General features: G+C 55.3%; 1 protein-coding gene across 2 annotated transcripts in view; it reads right to left on the bottom strand.

The window, feature by feature from the left end:
- Nucleotides 1-10,581: 10,581 nt before the first annotated feature.
- TTBK1 (tau tubulin kinase 1) overlaps nt 10,582-23,017 on the bottom strand; it is a 38,030-nt gene continuing 25,594 nt past the window's right edge. For both annotated transcript variants that reach the window (XM_073905002.1, XM_025890557.2), the window contains exons 14-15: nt 12,283-13,880; nt 10,582-11,600 (exon numbers count right to left, since the gene is read on the bottom strand). In XM_073905002.1, the coding sequence (XP_073761103.1) occupies nt 11,210-11,600; nt 12,283-13,880 (1,989 nt within the window). In that variant the 3' untranslated portion in view covers nt 10,582-11,209. The remainder of the gene's footprint in view (nt 11,601-12,282; nt 13,881-23,017) is intronic.

Genomic DNA, 23,017 nt, shown 5'->3' with positions numbered 1-23,017 from the left:
GCCTGGGCAGCCCGGCCAATCTGGGTGATCCCAGACCCATCACTCTCCCACTTCCCATACACATAGTCCCTCCTGCCTGCCCCCCCCCCTATTTTCGGAGCTTCCCCTTGGGGGATTGGGTGAGTAGGGAAAGAGAGGGCTCACCATGGTCCCGCCATGGGTACTTGCAATGCCTAAGACTCAGGGTTTGTTTATCTTCCGCATTCAGTTCTCATTCATGGCATCTGCAGCAAAAGCACAGCAGAGGCCAGCAGGATCAGGTTTATTCTGATCTGCTTCTCCAAACTCTGGGTTCGCAGAGCTGGGAGGACGTCAGATTTTTTTCTAAGGTCTCCTTAGATTTCTAAGCAAATAGACTTGTAAACCCCTCTCCAAAAGTGTGAAAACCCCTAGTTTAATCTAGCCCTCACTTTGAACAGCTAAGGAAATGGGGGTAGGGGGTGCTTGCTGGGGCCACACAGTGGCACAGCTGGAGAGAGGACCAGGACCCCTGCCTCTGGCCCAGGCCTTTGGCCCAAGCTGCTGGGCTCCCTGAGAAAGCTCCAGAAGGGAACTAACTCAGTGACACGGTGTGTGGTCAGGGTGGTGCTAATAGCATGGGAGCAAGGGCAGCGACAGGAGGTGATAATAGTAAGATACCCAAGCCTTCTGTGAGTACCCAGGTGACTCGACACAGCCCCTGCTCTCAGTGAGCGCACAGTCTAGCGGGAGGGTTAAAACCAGACGAACAAACCTCCCGGCCTCCGGTGTCACCCCTCTCAGCCCACTCTCTACACACCTGCCACAGTGGACATTTTATTTTATTTTATTTTATTTAAGATTTTATTTATTTATTTATTTGACAGAGAAAGAGAGACACTGTGAGAGAGGGAACACAAGCAGGGGGAGTGGGAGAGGGAGAAGCAGGCTTCCCCTGGAGGCCCAATGTGGGGCTTGATCCCAGGACACTGGGATCATGACCTAAGCCAAAGGCAGATGCTTAACGGCTGAGCCACCCAGGTGCCCCCACAGTGGACATTTTAAAACCCAAAGCTGACAGGGCAATGGCTTGGGGCAAAACCCCCCCTGGTGAAGGATGAAAGCCCAGCTCCATCCTTTGGCCCACACGATTCTCCCCAAGCTCAGCTCCCCCTCAACTTCCTCCTGGCCCTTCCCCGGCATCCTCACTTCCCTCCAGTTCCCCAAACACACCAGCCTGTCGGCACCTCACACCTTGGTGCGGTCCCCTGGACAGCCCTGGCCTCTCCCTCTTGTTCACCTGGTGGCTGTCCAAGCTGCCCTGGAGACCAGCTCAAGAGGGACACAACCCCTGCCCCTCTTGCTTTCCCTGACATGTGACCTCTACATTGTTGGTTCCTCCCTCATTTAATACCACATAATCATATCATTTATGTAAAAATATAAAATACCAGGGCACCTGGCTGGCTCTGTTGGTAGAGCATTCGACTCTTGATCTCAGGGTCAGGAGTTCAAGCCCCATGTTGGGTGTAGAACCTACTTAAAACACAAATAAGTAGGGCGCCTGGGTGGCTCAGTTGGTTAAGTGACTGCCTTCAGCTCAGGTCATGATCCTGGAGTCCCAGGATCGAGTCCCACATCAGGCTCCCTGCTCAGCAGGGAGTCTGCTTCTCCCTCTGACTCTCCTCCCTCTCATACTCTCTGTCTCTCATTCTCTCTCTCTCAAATAAATAAATAAAATCTTTAAAAAAATTTTTTAAAAATAAAATACAAATAAGTAAATATAAATAAATATGAATAAACAAACAAATAAAATACCACAGCCCTTTGCAGCTTAGAGAACTAAGTTTTGCAGACATCTTACCTCTGTGGTCCATGCAGCGGCTCCATAGGGAACACTCTGAAGTTTTCACAGCCAAAGAAACTGCCAATGAGGCCAAGTCTGGGCATTGGCTGTGGTGCATTTTGGGGTTTTTTTTTCCCCCCACAATGGGAATTTCTCTCCTACCATAACATGAGAAAGAGCTGATAGGCAGTGGTTATCTCTCCTCTTATGCATTGGCTCCTAAGAAACTCAGATCTGAATCTTAGCCCCTTTCTATAGAGAGTGATTCGGTATTAATTGTACTCCTGGCTTCATCTTATTCCCTGCCCCCACCCCATATGGCATCTCTCCTCTCTAATGTCATCAAGGAGTGCTGGTGACAGTGACCATGATGTTTGGAGGCAGATGATGGAAATAGACAGGCAAGGTTTGAAATGCCAAGGGTCTAACCAGAGGGCAGATCAGCTCTAAATCACTAGTTGAGAGCTCATTTTGATTAAATTTTTAACTATCCTCCTTCCTCTCCAACCTGGGAATCCAAACTTGAGCTCAGAGGCCAAGCTGGAGGAAGCATTCATTTATACCAGACTAGATGAGAAGGAGAGCCTTGTGCACTGGAAAAAAATAGCAACTCCTTAGTTGAAATTATTGCTAGAACTGTTGGAGGGTTTGGGGAAGAATAAATTCCTAGGATAAACATTTCCCTATTTGGGATTGCTTGCAATATGGACTTCTTACACTTCAGGACTTCTTACCCTTTTGTCCCTCTCCACACTGAGTGACCTCAGGTGACCTCCCCATCTTAGTTGGGGCTTCACTGACCATTAACCATGGCTACAACCCATGTAATTATTTCCTACAATGATGATGGTGGTAATGATGGTGGAATTCCAACTGACGGTATCGATTGCAGTGATAAGTATGGTGATGGGATGGTGTAATCATGATCGAATGGGAATACTGATGGTAAACTGATGGTGATGGGAGTGATTGGGGTAGGGGTAAGGGGTATGGGGTAGGACAGTGGTAATAGTGATGTGGTTGGTTATAAGGCAGTGGTGGTGACATGGTAGATGGTAATGATGGTGGTGGTGGTGGTCATGATGAAGATGTGTAGGCTCCTTGAGAGCAAGAATCCTATCTCTCTTGTTAATCATTATGTCATCAAGGGCTAGTAGCATTGATGGTAATGTTGGTGGTGATGGTGGTAATGGAGCCTAGTTTGGGAGAAGGTATCTGTGATTTGAGTAATGATGGTACTGGCAATAGAGTTAGAGGTGGGTAATGGATATAGAGATAGTGATTGTGGTAAAATTGATGGTGGTGGTAATGGGCAGGATGTTATGCCACTTTGGGTTTAATGGTATATAGATGAGAAGGAATGGAGAAGATGCCACCTGGAGTTGATGAAAATGGGCTTATATCATGTGTCCCCCTGACCTATGGCCACATTCCCATGACCATGCAGCCTCCCCTCCCCCATCACCTCATCACCATGGGCACTGACATCTTCTAAGGACTTAGAAGATTATCCTGACCATCCTTCAGTCTTGGGTTGGTCTCAGCTCTTATTCTAGCCTTGACTCTTGATTAGCCAGTGGAAAAATCTCAGCAGGCCCCTGTGTCTTATGATGAGAGGCACACCCTCCACACTCCCACCCTGTCTCTCTTCTCCAGGGTAATCCCCAAGGGTCTCTTTCTACTAATAAAGCCCCCTCCAATGTCCTTGATCTTATGGCCCCCCTCTAGCCCCTGACTGAGCAACCTCGATGAAGTCACTTATTTCTCTGTGCCCCTGTCCTCAGAGCACTCTGGGCCATAGGACAGAAAAAAAGAAATCTCTTTCTTGGGAAGTAAGGAGAAGGTCAGCCAGGACCTGGGCAGGTCCTCACCCATGGAGCATCAGGTAGGCTCTGACAGCTGTGTTGGGCCTCAGGACGTGAGGATGCCTGGCAGGCCTCAGGCTTGGGGAATGAGGAGGGCACGGATTCTCTATAACCCTCTAAAGCTGTCCTCCTTGGCATAGCCTACCCCTGTCTCAGGCCTGGTGCCACTGCCTTTCCCTCCTCTCTCTACTCCTCGCTTCACACCTGTAACCACCACACTGAGCCACACGCAGCTCTCACAGCTCCACACCTGGCCCACACTACTCCTGCCAGGAATCTCCTCTCCTCATCATCAGTCCAACTCCAGTTTGTCCTTCAGAATTCAGTCTAAGAATCATATCCATCCGAGGGCCTTCCTTGAAGCTCCCAGGCTGGGCCCAGAGTCTCTGCCTGAGTGCATGTAGCGCATGCTAAGTAAAAGTTAATTTAAAACCACTTCCTTGAGGGAACAGTATGCTTTGTCTCAATTCTCTGATAAAGACCCATGTCTGGCATAGCTTCTGATACATGTGGAGCTCAGCAATGGCCTGAAGAATTAGTTGAATGAATGAATGATTGAAAGAATGCTAAATAATGAATGAATAATCCCTGGCATTCATTCTCAAAAGTAGAGCAAGAGACCATTTTTCATCTATTTGATTATTCTGGGGATTTTTCCGAGCACTAGACTTGAAGAGATAAGCAAAGATTGGAGACAGGATGTTAATTCTGACACTATTTGAAATAGTAAGAAGTTGGAAAGAATCTAATGAAAAATCAACTAAGGGACTAGTTAAATAAATTATGGAACATTCATGCCATGGACTACTATGTAGCCATTAAAAAGAACATGAGGGTTCATACATTACTGGTGGGAATGTAAAATGGCACAACCACTGTAGAAATGTTTGGTAATTCCTCAAAATGTTAAACATAAAATTACCAAATGACCCAGCAATCTACTTCTAGGTATTTACCCGAGAGAAATGAAAACATATGTCCAAATAAACACTTGGAAAAGAATATTCATAGCAGCATTTTTCATGATAGCCAAAAGTCGATTGACTGATGAATGGATAAAATATGGTCTGTCCATAGAATGGAATATGATTCAGCCATGAAAAGGAATGAAATACTGATAAATACTACAATAGGGATGAACCTCGAAAACAATGCTAAGTGAAAGAAGGCAGTCACAAAGAGTCATATATTGTATGAAATGTATTTCATGTATTATATGAAATGTCCAAAAGAGGCAAATCTATATAGAAACAGAAACTAGATTAGTAGCTGCCTGGGGCTGGAGGGGTTGGGGTGATATGGGAGTGAATGCTAATGGATAAGGAGTTTCTTTTGGCGGTGATAGAAATGTTCTAAAATTGACTGTGGTGACGGTTGCACAACTCTATGAATATACTACAAACTATATTTTAAGACATATTGTTGGGCATCAAAATTATGTTTCAGAATAACAAGTATAACATGTTCTATTTCTGGGGGGAAAGGGAAGGAGGGAGGGAGAGAACTATTTTTTTTTTAAGATTGTATTATTTATTTGACAGAGAGAGAGAGAGCACTCACAAGCAGGGGGAGCAGGCAGAGGGAAGGGGAGAAGCAGGCTCCCCGCTGAGCAAGGAGCCTAACGTGGGGCTCGATCCCAGGACCCTGGGATCATGACCTGAGCCAAAGGCAGACACATAACTGACTGAGCCACCCAGGCGCCCTGGGAGAGAGCTATTATTATAAACATAAAAAAGGGGCGCCTGGGTGGCTCAGTCAGTTATGCATCTGCCTTCGGCTCAGGTCATGATCTCCAGGTCCTGGGATGGAGTCCCACATCGGGCTCCCTGCTCAGCGGGGCGTCTGCTTCTCCCTCTTCCTCTGCCTCTTCCCACTGCTCCTGCTTTCTCTCTCGCTCTGTATCTCTCTGTCTGAAATGAATTTTTAAAAAAATTGAACATAAAAAAGAAGTCACTGGGGAGCCTGGCTGGCTCAGTTGGTCGGTAGAGCGTGTGACTCGATCTCAGGGTTGTGAGTTTGAGCCCCACGTTGGGTACAGAGATTACTTAAAAAATAAAATCTTTAAGGGGAGCCTAGGTGGCTCAGTCAGTTGGGCATCTGACTCTTGGTTTCGGCCCAGGTCATGATCTCATTGGTGGTGGGATCAAGCCCCACGTTGAGTCCCCTGTTTGGGAATCCATGCTCAGCAGGGAGTCTGCTTGAGGTTTCTCTCCCTCTGCCCCTCCTCCCTCCACTTGCACGTACACTCGAGCGCGCTCTCTCTCTCTCTCTCTCTCTCTAAAATAAATAAATCTTAAAATAAAACAAAATAAAATCTTAAAAAAAAAAAGAAACCATTCACAGGAGTTACCTCTAAATGATCAGATTCATGGATGGGGGGGTTCCTGTTTTATTTTATATGCTGTTTACATTTGTCTTTATACTGTAAATATGATCTGTTTTTAACTTTTTTTTTTTAGATTTTATTCATCTATTTGACAGAGAGAGAGCAAAGGCAGTGGGAGCCACAGGCAGAGGGAGAGGGAGAAGCAGGCTCCCTGATGAGCAGGGAGCCCGATGCAGGGCTCGATCCCAGGACCCGGGATCATGACCTGAGCTGAAAGCAGACGCTTAACCACTTAAAGACTGAGCCACCCACGTGCCCCTTGACCTTTTTTTTTTTAAGATTTATTTATTTACTTGAGAGAAAGAGCACATGCATTTGGGGGGGGTGTAGGAGGGGTAGAGGGAGAGAGAGAGAGTCTTTTTTTTTTTTTAAAGATTATTTATTTGAGAGAGAGAGAATGAGAGATAGAGAGCTCGAGACGGAAGAGGGTTACAGGGAGAAGCAGACTCCCTGCTGAGCAAGGAGCCTGATGTGGGACTCGATCCTGGGACTTCAGGATCATGACCTGAGCCGAAGGCAGTCGCCCAACCAACTGAGCCACCCAGGCGCCCAGAGAGAGAGAGAGTCTTAAGTAGACTCCCCGTTGAGCACAGAGTCGGATTTGGGGCTTGATCTCAAGACCCTGAGATCAGGGCCCTGAGATCACCACCTGCATGGAAACCAAGAGTCAGCCGCTTAAGTGACGAAGCCACCCAGGAGCCTCTGCTCTTGACATTTTTTTTAAAGATTTTATTTATTTATTTGAGAGAGAGCAAAAGTGAGAGAGATCACAGAGGGAGAGGGAGAAGCAGACTCCCCGCCGAGCAGAGAGCCAGACCCGGGACCTGATCCCAGGATCCCGGGATCATGACTCAAGCCGAAGGCAGATGCCTAACCAACTCAGCCACCCAGGCGCCCCATGCTTTTGACATTTCTAAACAAGAAGGAAGCTGAAAGCATGTGGAAGCCCCACTGATGTCTTGTAAATTAGGACCTAGAGCCCCCTGGCAGGCATGTTGGAAGCAAGGGGATCCCAGGAGGCAAGAGCAGGAACAAGAGACGGTTACACAGCTTCTGGAACGTCTGAGCTGCACCTGCGTGGTTTTCTCAGAGGGAAAGCAGAACTTTAGACCTAGGGCCCTTTTACCTCTGATCCCAGGCACAGCCAGGAGCGTGTCCTGGGACAGAAATTGTCTAGGTATTGCCTAGGTGAAAATTTTACACCCACTGAACGTAGGGTCCAAAAGGCAAAAAGTACAGCAAGTACCCTGCAGAAAAGCCTCCCTCCCCCCAGCCCTCCTCCCTGAAGCAACCAGACACCTCTCACTCATCTAAATAGCTGCACATTGTACACGCGGCTCTCTCTTAGTCTTGGACACCAGTCCTTAAGTGTATACAAAGTGTATACACCTCCTTCACCGTAGAGTCTCACAGTACTCTGTGATGGGGTCCCCGTTGTGCGGGAGGTCACTCTGTACTAATCAGCCCCAATTAGTGGACACTTAGACTGCTTCTGAACTTTTTTAAAAGAAGTCTCCACGCCCAACATGGGGCCAGAACCCGCGACCCCGAGATCAATATACCAGATGAGTTTGTGCCAGTCTAACAAAAAAGCTCCCATTTCCAGACATTTTGAGTGTGAGATTGTGGCTGAGGCCCTGAGGCTTTGTGGAGTTCCGTGCCGAATACTGCAGTGAGGAACTTTGGACACATGGAATTTTGCAAGTCTATACGGCCATGATAGGATACGTTTCTAGAAGTGGAGATGCTAGGTCATAGGCTACATTCATTTATAATTTCCATAGATGTTGCCAGAATAATGACCATTGTTTCTCTTTGCCTGTGAGCTGCTTAGCTTTATGATTTTCCGAACACTCACTTGTGTCTGTTAACTTCAGGGCCATGAAAATTCTTCCTTCCTCCCTCCCTCTCAGCCGGCACAAAGCTAGGGCACTCAGTCTCTGGCCCTTGGAGGGACAGCCAGGGAGCTGAGAGCATGCAGGCTTTGCCGTCAGAGACAGAGGGCAGCCCTCTTCATCTGGTGTGACCCTGTATCTGTCTTGTCCTCAGCTTCTGTTTCCATCTCTGTAGAGAAAACCTGCCTCCATGATAGTCCCTCCCAACTTGCCCACCAACCCGCACTCTTCTCCCCTGCCCGCCCCCAGGCCTAGGACCTGGGCTTTGCCCTCTTCCCCAAAGGAAGAAGAGTCCAGGCCAACAGAACGAAAGGTCCACAGGCTTTTTAATGGTGTGATGGCTACTTCCCTTCCAAGACCCAATCTAATCATGACAGTGGCTTCCAGGGTGTCAGGGTGGGGGTGGGCAGGGGCAGGGTATGGGCAGAGGCCATGCAGTGACTGGGAAAAGGTGGGGGAGGGTGTTACATTCTGTTTGGCGTGTAAACATTCTTCAGTGGCTTCCCTGGGGGAGGGGGAGGGCATCTTCCTGCCCCCCACTCCATGCCCGCCAGGGCTGATCCCCGGAGTTGAGAAGACTGAGCCAGGCCCCAGTGAGGGGCTGGGAAAGGGGGAGCCCATGTACCGGGGGCACGACCCTTCTCCTGCACCCGCTTCGTGCACAGTGTGGCTTGGGAGGGGAGGCATGTTCTGGGGGTGAGCAGACCTGCATCTGAGCCAATGACACAGGCTGTGGCGATGAGGAAGTGCTAGAAGGGTGAGGTGGTGGTGGAGGTGGTGGTGTGACACTCTTTTACAGGGAAGGGGTTCAGGACCAGGAGGGCTTGGTGGAAGGGATGGGTGCTCGAGGGGGAAGAGGCTGCAGCTGGGGGTGGGGACACTGGGAGGTGTGGTTTCCTCTGCCCTGGATCCTTCCTGGGGAGAGGAGCAGAGTCAGTCCCCTGGTCCCCTCCCACACTCACCCCTTCCCCTCCTCCCCCACCTTGGTGACATTCAATGACGCAGAGGCCTGAGGTCAGATGGGAGCCCTAGGGAGGTCTGGAATCCCAAGAGCAGACAGGGTTTTGCGTCTCTGCCCAGCTCCAGTGTTGGGTGAAGCTGGGGGTGGGATAGGTCTGGGGCTCTCTCAGGCAGCCCCCTTTTCCTCCCAACACCATACCAGGGTGTTGTTGGTCCTGGGGCAGGGGTGAAGCTGGGGGCCCTACATTCACGGTTCGGTTGGTGGCAAGGAGCAGGCCCAGGACCTGGGCACCAGGGGTCATGCCCTGGTCCCCACCTGGCACAAGCTGATTGTCATTCGGAGAAGCTCTAGGTGGGAGGGAGTGGCCCCTCTTCCACCCCCTCTGCTGGACCCAGAGGGCAGTAGAGGCCTTGGGAGGGTCTCAGTTGACAAAAAGGGCTCTGTCCGGAGAGGTTTCCTGAGTGTTCTGGGAGCTTCTGCGTCAGCATGAGATGGACCTCGAAGGCCGTCCACCCTGGAGTCCTCCCCTGGGCTGGTTTGCAGAGGAACCACCACCTTGGTGTGGAAACAGCTGCCCAAGCCTGCTGACTCTCCAAGAGGGGCTTCAGCTGGCACCACCAGACTGCTTCCAGAGCCAACTTCCTCACCGGCGTCCTTCTAAGCGATGGTGGCTGGATGCTGCCAGACCACTGGGGCATGTCGGGGCCTTTCCTCCTCTTCCCCGGTTTGCCTTGCCTTGCTCTCTGGGAACCAGAGAAGAACAGAGGGGCCAGGCCAGGGGACAAGAGGCTGAGGGTGCTGAGGATGGAGGAGGCCTGTAGGGGACCTGTCCCAGATAGAGTTGGCTGTCCCTTCCGCAGCCAGTGTGCTGCTTGGCCCAGATGGAGGCAGTTGAGGCTCATGATGAGGTGGGATGAGCCATGCAGGAGCCAGACCCAGGAGGAAGCCCCATTTCCATTCATGGAGCAGCACAGCCCTCACCCTCTGCAGGGACAGCTCAGCTGCATGGATTGGGGTTAGTACAAGAGGGGACAGGCTGAAGCCTTAGCTGGGGGAGAAGGGGACTTGGGCCGGACCCATCACACAAGCACACAATCTGGAAGTTAGAAGGGCCTTTCTGCCTTGAGTCCAGGGGCCAGCTCTCTGTCTGCCTGTTTCTGCTCTCTCTGCCCACTGGGGGGGATAATGGTCTGATCCAGCCCCCTCTCCACCCCCAGGAGGACAGAAAGGGTGACCCGACCTGAACTGAGTCCCTGAATCTCTAAACGGCCAGTGCAGAGAAGATGAAAACCAGCCATTCTCCACCTCCACTGAACTCAGGAGAGAGGGAAGTCGGCTGAAACTGCAGCAGGCAGGATTGAGGTTAGATGGCAAGAAGGAATTCCTGGTGGTGAGGGGTCCTGAGCGCTAGATCAGGAGGCCAAGGGAGGGGGTGAAACCTTTTTTAAAGCCCTCCTCCAACTTCCCACTGGGAAACACGTGCCCAGGAAGGCAGCCCACACACACAATATGGTTCCCACTGAGGACCCACCCAAATTTTGGGGGAGGAGGACTTTGCACCCTAGGGGTGCAGGAGAGCAGCCCCCCAATCATCTGCCCACTGTCTCCCACAGGGGTGTCCAGGATGGAGCTGACTTTGGGGCTGGTCAGACCTGCCCCCTCACACCTGAGTAGACCAATGGCCCCTAGGTCCCAGCTCCCTAACCCCAGCCTGGCAGCTGAGAAGAGGGCTTTTGGACCACCACAGCTCCCAGGAGATTGTGGGGTTGGCCCCTGGGGGGGTGGGGGGGGTAGGCTGAAGCTTCCACTTCCGGAATTTGAGGCTGCCTTTCTGAAAGGAGGAGTGGGTGGGCTTGGGCTGGGAGAAGGCCGGGAGGAGGGAAAGGCGCCGCAGGAGGTGTAAGCAGAGGTCCCTGGGGGAGCACGGAGAGCAGCAGCGGCCTGGCGGGGGGGGGGGGGGGGGGGGGGGGGGGCGTCCCCATGAGTGGAGTCCTCGGTGAAAAAGTGGCTGAGCCTTCCCCGGGGCGGAGGGTGAGCCTGCCCCACCCGAAGGGCGGCAGGGGGAGGGCAGGGGTCACGGAGCGGGGGCGGAGGACGGGGAGGCGGGCCCTCCCCCCGCAGCGCGGCGGCCCCCTCTGGCCGGGCCCGCACGCGTCCTCGCGGGTGCAGGCGGGAAGCTGGGGCCGCGGGTGGCGCGCGTCAGGCGCGTAAGGCTGTGCTGGGAGCTGTTTCAGTGTGGCCGCCTGCGGGTGGGGGGCCGGGGTGAGGGTGGGGGGCCGCGGAAAGCCGCGCGCGTCATTATCTGGCCCCGGCCCGGCCCTCCGCGACCCCCGCCCGGCCTTTGGTTGCTGCGCGCTGAGTCTGGAGTTTCCCTCTGGGTCCTTTCTTGGGGCCCCCCGGGGAGGGGGTGCCATCAGGCTGGGCCCGCGCCTGCGGGGCGCCCCGGGGCGGGGGCCCCGCGGGCCGGGCCTGGTGCGAGGGGGAGGAGCTCTCCTTGCGGGACAGGGACTGGCTCCGGGGGGACGCGTTGGGGTGGCGCGGCGCGGCGGAGGCGGAGGAGCCTGGACTGCGCGGGGCGGGGGGCCTGGTGCCGGCTGGGGCTCTCCCGGGACCCGGACCCCGGCCGGGGGGCTGTTTGGGGCGGAGGTCAGCAGTCACGGCCGACCCTGGAGGCTTCTGCAGCTGGAGCCTGCGGGACGGAGCGGGGCGCGGGGGTGGGGGGCGGGCAGAAGGCAAGAGAAAAGAGGAGGGCAAAGAAACAAAAAAGGAGAGACATTTTCAGAATCACTGAGCCCTGGAGCCCTGCGTCTTCGGAGCTGGGTTGAGGCTGTGGAGACCACGGCACAGGTGGGTAAACTAGGGCTGGTGCTCCATCCTCCAGGGCAGAACCTCTAGGGGCCACACACTCCCGGGCTGCTACCTGAGAGCCTGCTGCAGGCTTTCTTGGACCTGTTTCATCTTTAAAATTCTCATGGATTTTACATTCTACTCTATCACATACCCATGTTTACATTGGTATGAATAACGTTTTCTCCCAATGACTCTGGTCTTTATCCTTTGGCTTCAAATGCCTCCTGGCACACCAGAGGCTGTGTGTGAGCCTCACTGGCCCCCATTAACCTTTCCCAAGCTTGGCCTCCCTGGCGACCTCTCTAGACATGTGCACTGTAGCCACTCCCTTGAGCCCAGTGACAGGGGTGGAACCTGAGTCAGAAGAGGTGCTTAGTTGGGGAAGTGGTGAAGAGGAGGGGTGGCCAACGGTCCCTCCTGCATCCTCACTAGGCCCTGATCTTGGCTCTGGGGAAGCTCCAGCCGGTGAGGCCTTCTGTGGTCACCCTCTGCCCACCCTAGGGCTGGCAGCCGTTTCTCACCTGCTGGTGATGGCTGTGTCGGAGGCGGGGGCAGCGCCATGGGGTCTGCCCGTGGACTGCTGCTGGGCCGCGGCGGGCGTGGGCATGCGGATGCTGATAGGGCGGGGAATCCGGCTCCGGGTGGCGGCAGCCCTCCCGACCTTCCTGGGGGCAGCGGGCTCCGAGGCAGGAGTGTCCTCCTCGGAGCCCGTGCCCGAGAGCGTCTCTGAGGCCCGGCGCTGCTCCTCGCTGGAGGAGGACGAGGCCCCAGAAGCCAGCCGCAACAGCAGGCGGCCCTGCCTCTTCTCCATCACCAGCCTCGCCAGGTCCTGCTGTGGCCGGGCCCTCTTGCCCCACCGCTCTCTGGCCGACAGGGAGCCGGAGGGTTCCGAGCCCGTGTCCTCCTCGGACAGCAGGACAGGGATCCGGCTCCTGGGGCGGGGGCCTGCCATGGCGTGGCGGCTGGGGGAGATGGTGGCCAGTTTCTCGGGGCCTGGCTCCAGCGGGGACGCTGGGGCCGGCCCGTTGGCAAGGGCTGGGCCATTGAGCAGTGAGTCTGTGGCCACCTCCAAGGGGGTGTCCCCGGGGGGGCCAGTCGGAGCACAGCTCTCCAGCCCTGCCTGGGCGATGCCATTCTCCAGGGGCACGGAGTCCCCCTCCTCCACAGCTCTCCCATCAGAGGGCGCCTCCAGGCCCAGCTCACCCCCAGCGCCTAGCTCCTCAGGCCGGGAGGCTTGTCCACCGGAAGACATGACATTGAGGTGGGTTTTCTCTGCAATGTGCACAAAGGTCCTCTCAACTTTGGTGAAGGGTGAGGAGGTGACTGCCACTCCTCCTGCCCCTGTGGTCACTGCCCCAGCCCCTTGCCCTGTCCCGGGTCCAGGGGGCTTGGGCTCAGACTTGAGGACAGAGGACAGGGTACCCGGCTCAGACACGTCCAGCTGGCTGCCAGTGGGCTGGGGCCGCTCTTGCTGAGGAGTGAGGGCAGCCAGAGTGCCCAGGTCAGGGTCGGGGGCCAGGTCGGCAGTGACAGGCGACTTCTTCATGTCGCCAGGGGAGACGAGCACCAGCGTTTTGGAGCCCTCCTCGGGCTCCAGGTCCCCGTCGGCCATGGAGGCCCGGCCCCTGGACTCCTTCTGGTCGTCAGCCAGCAGCGTGGATGGGGCACCCTCCTGACTCCGGTCCGTGCTCCTTTCACTCCCGTCACTGCTGGAGCTGCTTCGAGGCCCCAGCACCTCCCCTAGAGCCACTGCCTCCTCCCCCTCCTCCCCTTCCTCCTCCTCCCCCTCCCCCTCCTCCTCTCCCTCCTCTTCCTCTTCCTCCTCCTCCTCCTCCTCCTCCTCGTCTTCCTCCTCCTCCTCTTCCTCCTCTTCCTCCTCCTCTTCTTCTTCCTCCTCTTCCTCTTCCTCCTTCCCGTTAGCTTGAGGCTGAACCGTTGCCAGTGGGACCTGGGGGGTGGTGAGCAGCATGTGGGAGAAGCCCACCCTCCGGACCCTGTTGAGCAACCGAGCCCGTTCTCGGTAATCAGAGAGGTCTTTCTTGAAGTCCTGGTAGGGCAGGCTCAGAGGCACAGCTCGCGGGAGACCATTGACCTCAAACGGGGGCGCCACGGAGAACACCTGCAAGGGGCACACACAGGGACTCGCTGACGTCACCCGCCCTACGGGGCCGAACGGCATGGGGACTGCACCCACAAGCCGGGAGGCCCATGTGCCCAGGCGCATGCACCAGAGTGTGTGCTCTGTGAGGATAGGCACTGGGTCTGTTTTGTCCATTGCTCTATCCCCCAAGGCCTAGAAGGGTCCCTGGCACGTAGTGAGTGCTCAGGAAATCTCTGAGGAAGGAGTGTGTGCACGCTCCAGTTCCCCTGAGGTTTCTCTGTCTCCTGTCTCCCATCTCCTTCCCATCTCCCTCCCTCTCCTCCCCAGAGCCAGCTCTATCTAGTTCAGTCAATAGAAGACAATGACAGCTGCAAGGTGTCAGAACCACCATGTAGATCAACTCTCCCTTTGACAGAGGAGGAAACCAGGCCCAAAGAGGAGCAGCAAGCATCCGGGTCAGGACACGGCTTCTCTGCAGCCAGGGAGCTGGCCACCAGGGCCATCAGAGCTTATGCAGGACCAGGTCCAAGTTTGGCTGTTCTCCACACCCCCAAATGCAGGCTGGGCGCCCCTGGAGCTCCAGCCCCCCCCTTCCCTCCTGCCCCTTCCCGGCCTGTCAGTCAGGAATTGTCTAGCCCTCTCTGAGTGTGTGTTGAGTGCACACCTCATCCGGGAATCCGCAGCCAGCTTAAGGGCAGTTTCTGTCCACTTGATTAAGTTTTCCCCTTCTGAAGCTTTGGGCTGAGCCCTTGGCAATGTTATGGCCTGTTCTTAGCTTTCTGGACTCCTGCCACGTCTCCCCTTAACCGCCTTCCTTCCAGACTAGAAAGGCCTGAACACCCTGTCAGGACCTCAGTGCTTGCATCTTCTCCAGCTCTGCCCTAGTCAACACACACACGCACATGCACAACTCCAGGCACCCCCCAGGGCACCAGGCCTCATCAGGGCTGACACTGCTTTGTTTCAGGTCGGGATGGTGCTGAGGCGTCCAGTGCTTTGTTGGCCTTTCTGAACATGCTGGACCTTGTCTTCCTAAACACAGCCCATCCAGATCAGAAGCCCCAGAGATCTGACACCTCCAACACCTGCAGGTGCCATGCAGACTTGCAGGGAGTCCTGCTGAGTATTCTTCAACATCTGCGGCTGCTGCCTCAGCTCCAGGGGCACCGCCCTATTCTGCCTGGGGCTCTCCCAGCCACTGACCTGTTTTCTCCCGCCCGCACTGCCCACTATCCTTCTTACAGCTGCTAGAGTGATCTTCCTGAAACTTAAAGCCGATCCTATCTCTCTGCTTCAAACATGCAGTAGTCTACAGTAGCCCCCACAGTCCTCGGGGGACAGTTCCAATTCTTGGTTTGGCACATGGCAATGCTGACCCGCCCCTGTGGTCTGGCTCCTCCCTTCTGCTCTGCCCTCACTTCTAGCAGAGCCCTGGGATCCCTGCCCTGGGCGCTTGCCATGCTGATGCCCCCAGCAGTTCCCTAAGTGCTCGAAGCTTCTCACACCGCTGTCTATCCCTCTGACTGGGGTCCCTGTCACTCCCTCTATTCACATGACAAATACCTGTCCTTCCTCCAGGACTGAGCTCAACCAGCCTTCCCGAAAACCTTCCTGTCCACCAGCCAAGCAGGCATCGTCACCCTCCTTCCTACTTGTTTTCCCACATCCTTCCTCTAGAGACACTTCACTGAACCACTTGAGGGCCTGGCCTTTCCTTTCCTTTCCTTTCTTTCTTTTTTTTCTTTCTTTCTTTCTAGAAGAAGTCCTGGAATGTCTATTGTCCTGGCCACCGTGGTAGAGGCTGTGAAACTGCAGATCATGTATCGAACAAGACAGATGTGGTCCTTGTTTTCACAGAGTATAGCCGTCTCTCTATTAGGAAATGAAATGGGTTTGCGACGACATGGATGGAACTAGAGAGTATTACGCTAAGCGGAATAAGTCAGAGAAAGACAATTATCATATGATCTCCCTCATATGTGGAATTTAAGAAACAAAACAGAGGATCATAGGGGAAAGGAGGGGAAAATAAAATAAGACGAAACCAGAGAGGGAGACGAACCAAACATAAGAGACTCAATCATAGGAAACAAACTGAGGGTTGCTGGAGGGGAGGGGGTGGGCGATGGGGCAATGGAGTGATGGGCATTAAGGAGGGCACGTGATGGAATGAGAACTGGGTGTTATGTAAGACTGATGAATCACTGACTTCTACCTCTGAAACCGATAATACACTATATGTTAATTAACTGAAAAAAAAAAAACCCACTACATTTGACCAAAAAAAGGGGGGGGGAATGAAATTGGGATAATGCACACTCCACAGAGGTTGTGATCATAAATGAGGTCAGACAAGCAATGGGTCTGGCATATAGCAGTTGCTCAATAAATGTCAGCTCCCTCCCACCCTGCCTCCGGCCCCTTTGCCCTGCTCCTCTGCTTTAGAGATCACTGCTTCCCTCTCCAGCCCCAGCAATGCCTGGACGCCACACTCATGGCAGAGAGAGTGGTGAGAAAAGGAGGGGCTCTTTCAGCTGAGGTCTCTGTGCAAACAGCCCAAAGGCGGGTGGAGGGGAAGGCAGGAGTCCCCACAGCTGAGGATCTGCCCAAGGCTGCGACTTCTCTCTTCCTCAACTGCCATGATCTTTCTCATGATCAGACCATGCAGGAGGATGTGATAAGGGTGGGGGGGTGCAAGATGGGGTAGCATCAGACCCCAGACAGGACCCTTGCCCACCCTGTCTGAGCCAGGCAGAGGACTTCCTTAGAGCTTTGTCTTCTTCACATCCAGGCCGGAAGTCCCCAGTAATTGTTCTCTTTTTCTACACCCTTCATTCTTCATTCATTCATTCATTCAGCAAACATTAAGCCCTGGTTCTGTGCCAGGCCGTGTGCTGGGGCCCTCTGCCATGTTTAGTTACCAACAGTAAGGCCAAAGATGACTAGGCAGAGGTGGAGGGGGTGCTGTGAGATCCTGGGTGAGTCGTGACTGTGGTGTAGGTGCTACAGACAGACATGGAGCTCTGATCATGTCTCCCTCCCTATCCAGCTCAGAACTCACCCACCCAACACCAGATGCATCCCACCCAGCACCTCTGCCTATTTTCCCTGTCCCATCTCTGACACTTTGAGTATCCCTGGCAGAACTACCTTTTTCTCTGGCCAGGCCCTGGATCTCTTTAGAAAAGCCCTGTCCTCCATAGAACGGACCCTCCGCTCACAGTGTCCTTGTTAGATGATCATAGCTGGAACCCTCTCAAAGCCCTCCCCTTCTGTTACGCGGGAGGGGGAATGAGAACCGAAATCAGGCAGCAGTGACAAGGTTAGATTAGGACACAGCCTGGAGAGAAGCACGCCCACTTCACAAAGCACATCGACCAAGGTGGCTCGGAACCCCAAACTCTTTCCATCACCTCATTGGCCTCCCACCTTCCCATGCAGGGAACCCGGGACCCTGTTCCCTTTAGCAGGAAAAGCCATGAACCTCAGAGTGGGGACAGCTTTGCCCTAAGTATCACTGACAAACCCACGGGCACCTGGACCTGCTGAGTTTTCCCTTTCAGAATCCTTCCACCCCTCCCCATCTGGCTCCTTGTTGGGGAGGGCAGGCCTGGGCTCAAGGTCCTCCCTCCTCGGAGAGTGGGAAGTCCTCCTTCACCCTCTCCCAGCCTCTTCTGAATGCCCGTGCCCAGCAAATATTCAGTCATTCCCCCGGGGCCATCCTGTGCTCATTCATTCAGCCAGTGATCCTTAGATGGCCTCTGCGTGCTTGGTCCAGTAGGCTTGCAAACACCACGGGAGGGGGACACCAGTGACGCCCTCCCATTCCAGCTCAGAGGGCAACAAGTGTACTGGGTGTCAGCAAGGGGAAATCAGGGCCTGGGGGAACTCACAGCTTCCTACTCCCTTCCCAGAACAGCGACCCTTTATGATTCAAATTTGCTTATTGTGGTTCTCCAGCTTGGCTTGGCGCAGCATTATCTGGGGGTGCTTTGTACACCCACAGAGCCCTGAGTCTTACTCCCCCTGCCCCCAGATTCTGTAGGTCCAAGAGGAGGCCCAGAAATCTCTGTTTAAAAGCTCCCTGGTGATTCTGCTGGGGTTTGGCCAAAGGCGGATGCGGTAGGGGTGAATCATAGAGGAGGGGAGGCAGGCCACTGGAGCTGAGACCCTCAGAGAGAGAGAAGGAAAGCCCTAGCCCTCCCCTTGCCTCCACTGAGCCCAGACCCAAAGGCTGTGGCCTCACCAACTTCAGAGCCCAGCCAAGTCCATGTTTACTCCAGTCAGCAGGGAAAGCGGAGGGAGGTGGATGGACCAGCCTCTGATCTTTCCCGGCCACCCCAACCCGGCTCTCCTCAGCCTTGACTTGTCTGACACCAGTGACACCAGACCACCAGGGGCGGGTTAGTCTGCATAGCCCCATTCCCCAGACAGAGTACAGAGAGCGACTCTCCTGCTTGGACCCTGGCCAAGCCCAGACACTGCACACTGCACTTAGGCCCACAGTCCCAAGGTCAAAGAAGGGGGGCTGCTGAGTGACCAAAGCTGGAGGATGGGCCCTGATCCCTTCCCCCTCCCCAGCAAGCCTCTCACAGCAGTGCGCCCCTTCCTGCTCCCTCAGCAGCCACCCCGAGCACCCTTCCCATCTCTCCTCCTCCCCAGGGGAGCCCCCAATTGCCATCATTGCCCCACAGGAAAACAGGAGAAGTCAGCAGTGCAGCCCCCTCTGCCCACCACCACCTCTCCCAGATTTCTCACCTGTCTGTCTGTCTGGGTCTGCACTCTCAAACCACATCTGCCAAGCCAGGAGCCCTCCCTCTGCTCCTCCACCCCACACCCAGGAGTGCCACCCACTCTGGCACACTGGCCATTGACAGTCATCTGGGTGGAAGGACTAAGATGACCAGAGAAGGCGGCTGTTGCGGCCCTAGGTCTTGACAGATCTTCGCACACCTGACTCCCAGGTCTCAGTGTCCCCAACCCATCCTCACCTGCCCTGGGCAAGGAGCTGACAGCATGGGAACATTCTAAATGCTCCAGGGGTCAAGAAATGCAGCTGTAGCTTGCCCTTCTTCTGCTCCCACACTTACTTTAGGCCCCAAGGAGTAAAGTGTGGCCTGGGGACAGCACCCCACCCCCACCCCCAGGCTCTGCACAATCCGCTCTCTGGCTGATCCCCAGACCATTCTCCCCCAGGCCAGAGCTATCTCAGATCCCCCATCAGAACAGAGGGGCAGGGAAAGGCTCGCAGGGTCCCTTCACAGGGCTCTCTGGCTTCCTGGCCTCTTTCCCACCACGCGCACGTGTACACACACACACACACACACACACACACACACACACACACACACACACGGCTTCAATAGAGATCCACAGAGAACAGATCTAGGTGCCCACCACCCTACTTCCCATCCCTCCTCCAGCAAGTTGGCAATTTGGAGTCGGGACCCCAGACACAAGGTCCCTGCCCTCCGCCCATCGAGTGGTGGGTTAGGAAGAAGGATGAAAAGAAAGCAGGCGAGGCGCTGGTTCCTGGAAGGCGTCTTTAATCAGGATTTGGTAGTACACAAGCTCTCCGGATTGTCTGCATTAACATACAGGGACTTAAAAAGGCACAAGATCCCTCGCACAGCGACGCGTGACGGCGGGGCGCCCCCACCCCCGCCCGTGCGCGGCCGTGTGCGCGTGGGTGCGTGTCCGTGTCCCACCCCTGTGGCGGCGCCGCGCGTGTGCGTGTCGGTTTCAAGTGTTGGATTTGTACAGTACTCGCAGTCTAGGGGCGGGGGCTCAGTGCATGCTTTTCCACCCGGGCCCAGGGCCCCCTGACGCCGCTATGTACACTGAGGACGCACCCCGGAGAGAGAGAGGAAGAAAAAAAAAAGCGTCCCGTGTGTGTGTGTGTGTGTGTGTGTGTGTGTGTGTGTGTGTGTGTGTGGTTTTGAGTTTTTCGTGCATGCTTACGCTGGCCGGGGTCGGGGGATAGTGCAAGCTTATAATACAGTATTATTGCAGTACAAAAAGGGGAGGGGTATGATGGGGGGAAGTTTAGGAATAAACTGGCTGGAATTCGGGACTTCCGGAAGGGTCCTCTCCCCAACCCCCTTCCCATTCCTCGCTCCCCTCCCCACCACGATTAGGAAGCGTCTCCCCACGCTGGGAGGGGATCGTCGGGTCCCTGGAAGGAAGGGGCTCAGCTGAGCCCCGGCTGAGCTTCCCCCACCCACCAGTCCCACCTCTCAGGGGGCAGGGGCCAGCCCTCTCCTTGCTAATACTGTCAAACATTAGGGCCCCCAACCCCGCCTGCTCCCCCACGGAAGCCCCTCCAATGAGGGGGGGAGGGGTCGACGGAGCAAGTGCAAAGGAAGCAGATGTTGGTCCCTGAGTTTTATTTTTGGGGGTTGGGGAGGGAGAAGAGCTAGAAGTGGGGGCGTGTTTGGGGACCCCCAGGGCCCTCAGTCGTGGAGTGGGGTGGGGCAGGAGACACGGACGTAGAGGCAAGGGCAAAAAGGGGGTGTTGGGTCGCTCTGAGAGACCTAGCTAGGCTCAAAGCTTGGCTCCCCCTCAACTCTGGGCTCTTTGGCATCCAATTGCAAGGCCAATTATGGGGGCGGGGGGAGGCTGTGGACGGTGAGGTAACAGGAATGGGGGTGGGGTGACGGGGGCCCTTCGAGCCGGGAGAACCCGCCAGCTCCCTTCCCAGCCCCTTGTCTGCACCCCGGCCCAGGAAGGACTGAGGGGCGAGCCCCAGGCCGCGAGCCCGAGGAGGGGAAAGCAAACACAAAGTTGGCGCGAGGGCGGGGCGGCAGGGGGGCTAACCCAGGAGCGGGGTGGGGGGGGAACACTTTAGCAGCAGGCAGCTCGGCGGGGGCGCACGCGGAGGCGGGGCGGGGGGCGGGGCTCAGAGGCCGGCCGGTACCCTGGTCGCGCGCGTAGCAGCGAGTTAAAAGGACGGACCGTACATTCGTGGCGCGCGGGCCGCGGGGGCAGGCGTGTGGGGGCGGGTCCCGGGGGCGGGAACGGAGTGGAAATGGTGGTTGGGGTCCTGTTACAGGAGAGTTAGAAACCTGCGAGAGGTGCCCGGAAACGCGATCTTTGTGCTCTCCCAGCTGGGGGGCTGCTAGTTTGCTGTCCGGAGAGTGGATGAAACGTGCGCACAGCTATGGACTGTGTGTGTGCGTGTGCGTGAGGGCCAATTAGTCGTGGCAAGGTGAACCCCCCCCCCCCGCACCCGCAAAGCCTGTGCAAGTAGAAGGGAGGGTAAGTGGTGGGACTGACGGCGGAGCCAAGCGCTAGGAGAGATCCAGGAAGGTTCCCATAGGCCTTTGGGCTTCGTTGCCCCTCCTCCCCCACTGCTTCTCAACTCTTTACTTGGGGAAAGGGCCCATTCCGGCTCCGGGGCACCCTGAGCTGGGAAGCCGACTGGGTGGTATGGAGAACCGCTGGGGATATTTGAGGAATGTGGTCCTCAGGCTGGGAGCCTCTCCCTTAGGGAGAAGGATGCTTTAAAAATTTCAGAGGCTGACCCACTAGTCCCAGGGGACACTTCTGTCCCTAATGGGAATAATGCAAACTTTGGGGACATGCCCCCCAACTTAGGGAGAGTGATTTGCCACACTCCTTGTTACCAAGGACTGCCTATGGGGTGGGCTGATTCCTGCCCTTTGGGTTGGAATCTCAGTGGAGTTTGGGGTAGGGTGGGGTGATGTTCAGGCCCTCCTTAGGGGTCTATATGCTTCCATCCTCAGGTACCAAAGCAACCCAAAGACAGCAGAGGATATTCCATCCTCCCACAGCCAGGGGTCCCTACACACTCTTCAGCATGGTCTCCCCTGGCCACTCAATATAGACACATTTGCCACAGCTTCTCTGGCGTCCAGTGGCCCAAGCTCCCCCCACCACTGCCTGGACAGACAGCACCACCCCTCCCCAGAAAAAGGGACCTAGGCAGGGCAGAGGAGAGAAAAGGAGGGTCCTGGGACCCTCTACAGAGAGGAGGAACCCTACCTTTTCCTGGGATTGAAGGGGTCTGGCCCACCCCTCTTGGCTGGGGAAGCAAGGGTAATGTACCAGCATGGCTCAAAGGTGCCATCATTCCCCCACGTGCTGGGCAAGGCTGTGCCCATTTTCCCCAAAACTGGAAACGCAGAGGGAGATTGATGGGTTCAGGATGCTAGTGGTTGGGATGAGTGTTGAGTGGTTATTGCTGTGACCCAAGCTGCCTTGAGTGCGTGGGGGTGTCTATTGATTACTGAGAATTCACTAGAGCATTTTTTACTGACCCAGGGTCCTGTGCTGTCAGAGAAAATACCGGTCCTGCCAGGAGGACCCCACTCACCAAAAACAAGTCCACCGGCCCGCACACACATTCAGGAACACAAACCATGAGGTCACCGACACGTACACAAAGCACACACCACACATCCCCACTGGCCGTGAGCTGCTGCCTCTAAGAAGCCCACCTGATTTGAGTTCCCAGGAAGAACACCATCCCCCTTGAAGTGCTGCAGCCTTGGATGGGAGAAGGGGGTGGGGATTCCTTAGGCTCACAGAGGTTGCAAACTGAGTTCAGAGTCTCTACTCTTAAGCCAGTTTTGTTTGGCTCAGAGTGATATTTCTTTAAAAAGTTGTTTTTTAAAATTTGATGCCAATAATTAAAAATTGTGAGATTTCACATAAAAATTGGAAGATAGTGGCAACAGTTGGCTGAGCTGAGGATGGGGGGAGTGCATCTCCCATTGACCACAGTCCCCAAACCAGGCCACTCTTTGACATGGCTTGGTCCCTGCTGTGGTGTGAGTTGGTGACACTGGGCTCAAATCCCCATGGCCAGTGCTCACCAATGCCAGTACCTGCCCTATCTGTGAGCCCGAAGCCCAGGACCACCCCACCCCCCACCACCAATACCTTGAGTTCATGGTTCTGAGCACCTGCCTTCTCACTGTAGCTCTTCCTCCACCCACTGAATCTCCAGAGCTGTTCTGGGGTGCTTGGGATGGAGAGGGTGGGGTCTCTGGAGAGATAGGGTGGGCCACTTCAACCAACCCTGGTACTCTGGAGTGACCCCCCCACCCCCCACCATCCCACACCGAGGTGGAAATGGAGAAGGAAGGAGAGTCTGGCTCCGAGACAACTCCTTCCTTTCAGATAGAGTGAGG

Source organism: Callorhinus ursinus, unplaced genomic scaffold (assembly GCF_003265705.2).
Source record: "Callorhinus ursinus isolate GAN/ISIS: 27379988/994484 unplaced genomic scaffold, GSC_fseal_2.0 scaffold22, whole genome shotgun sequence".
Classification (NCBI taxonomy): domain Eukaryota; kingdom Metazoa; phylum Chordata; class Mammalia; order Carnivora; family Otariidae; genus Callorhinus; species Callorhinus ursinus.
The sequence above is the reverse complement of the archived record's forward strand: the minus strand, read 5'-3'. Positions and strand labels throughout refer to the sequence as shown.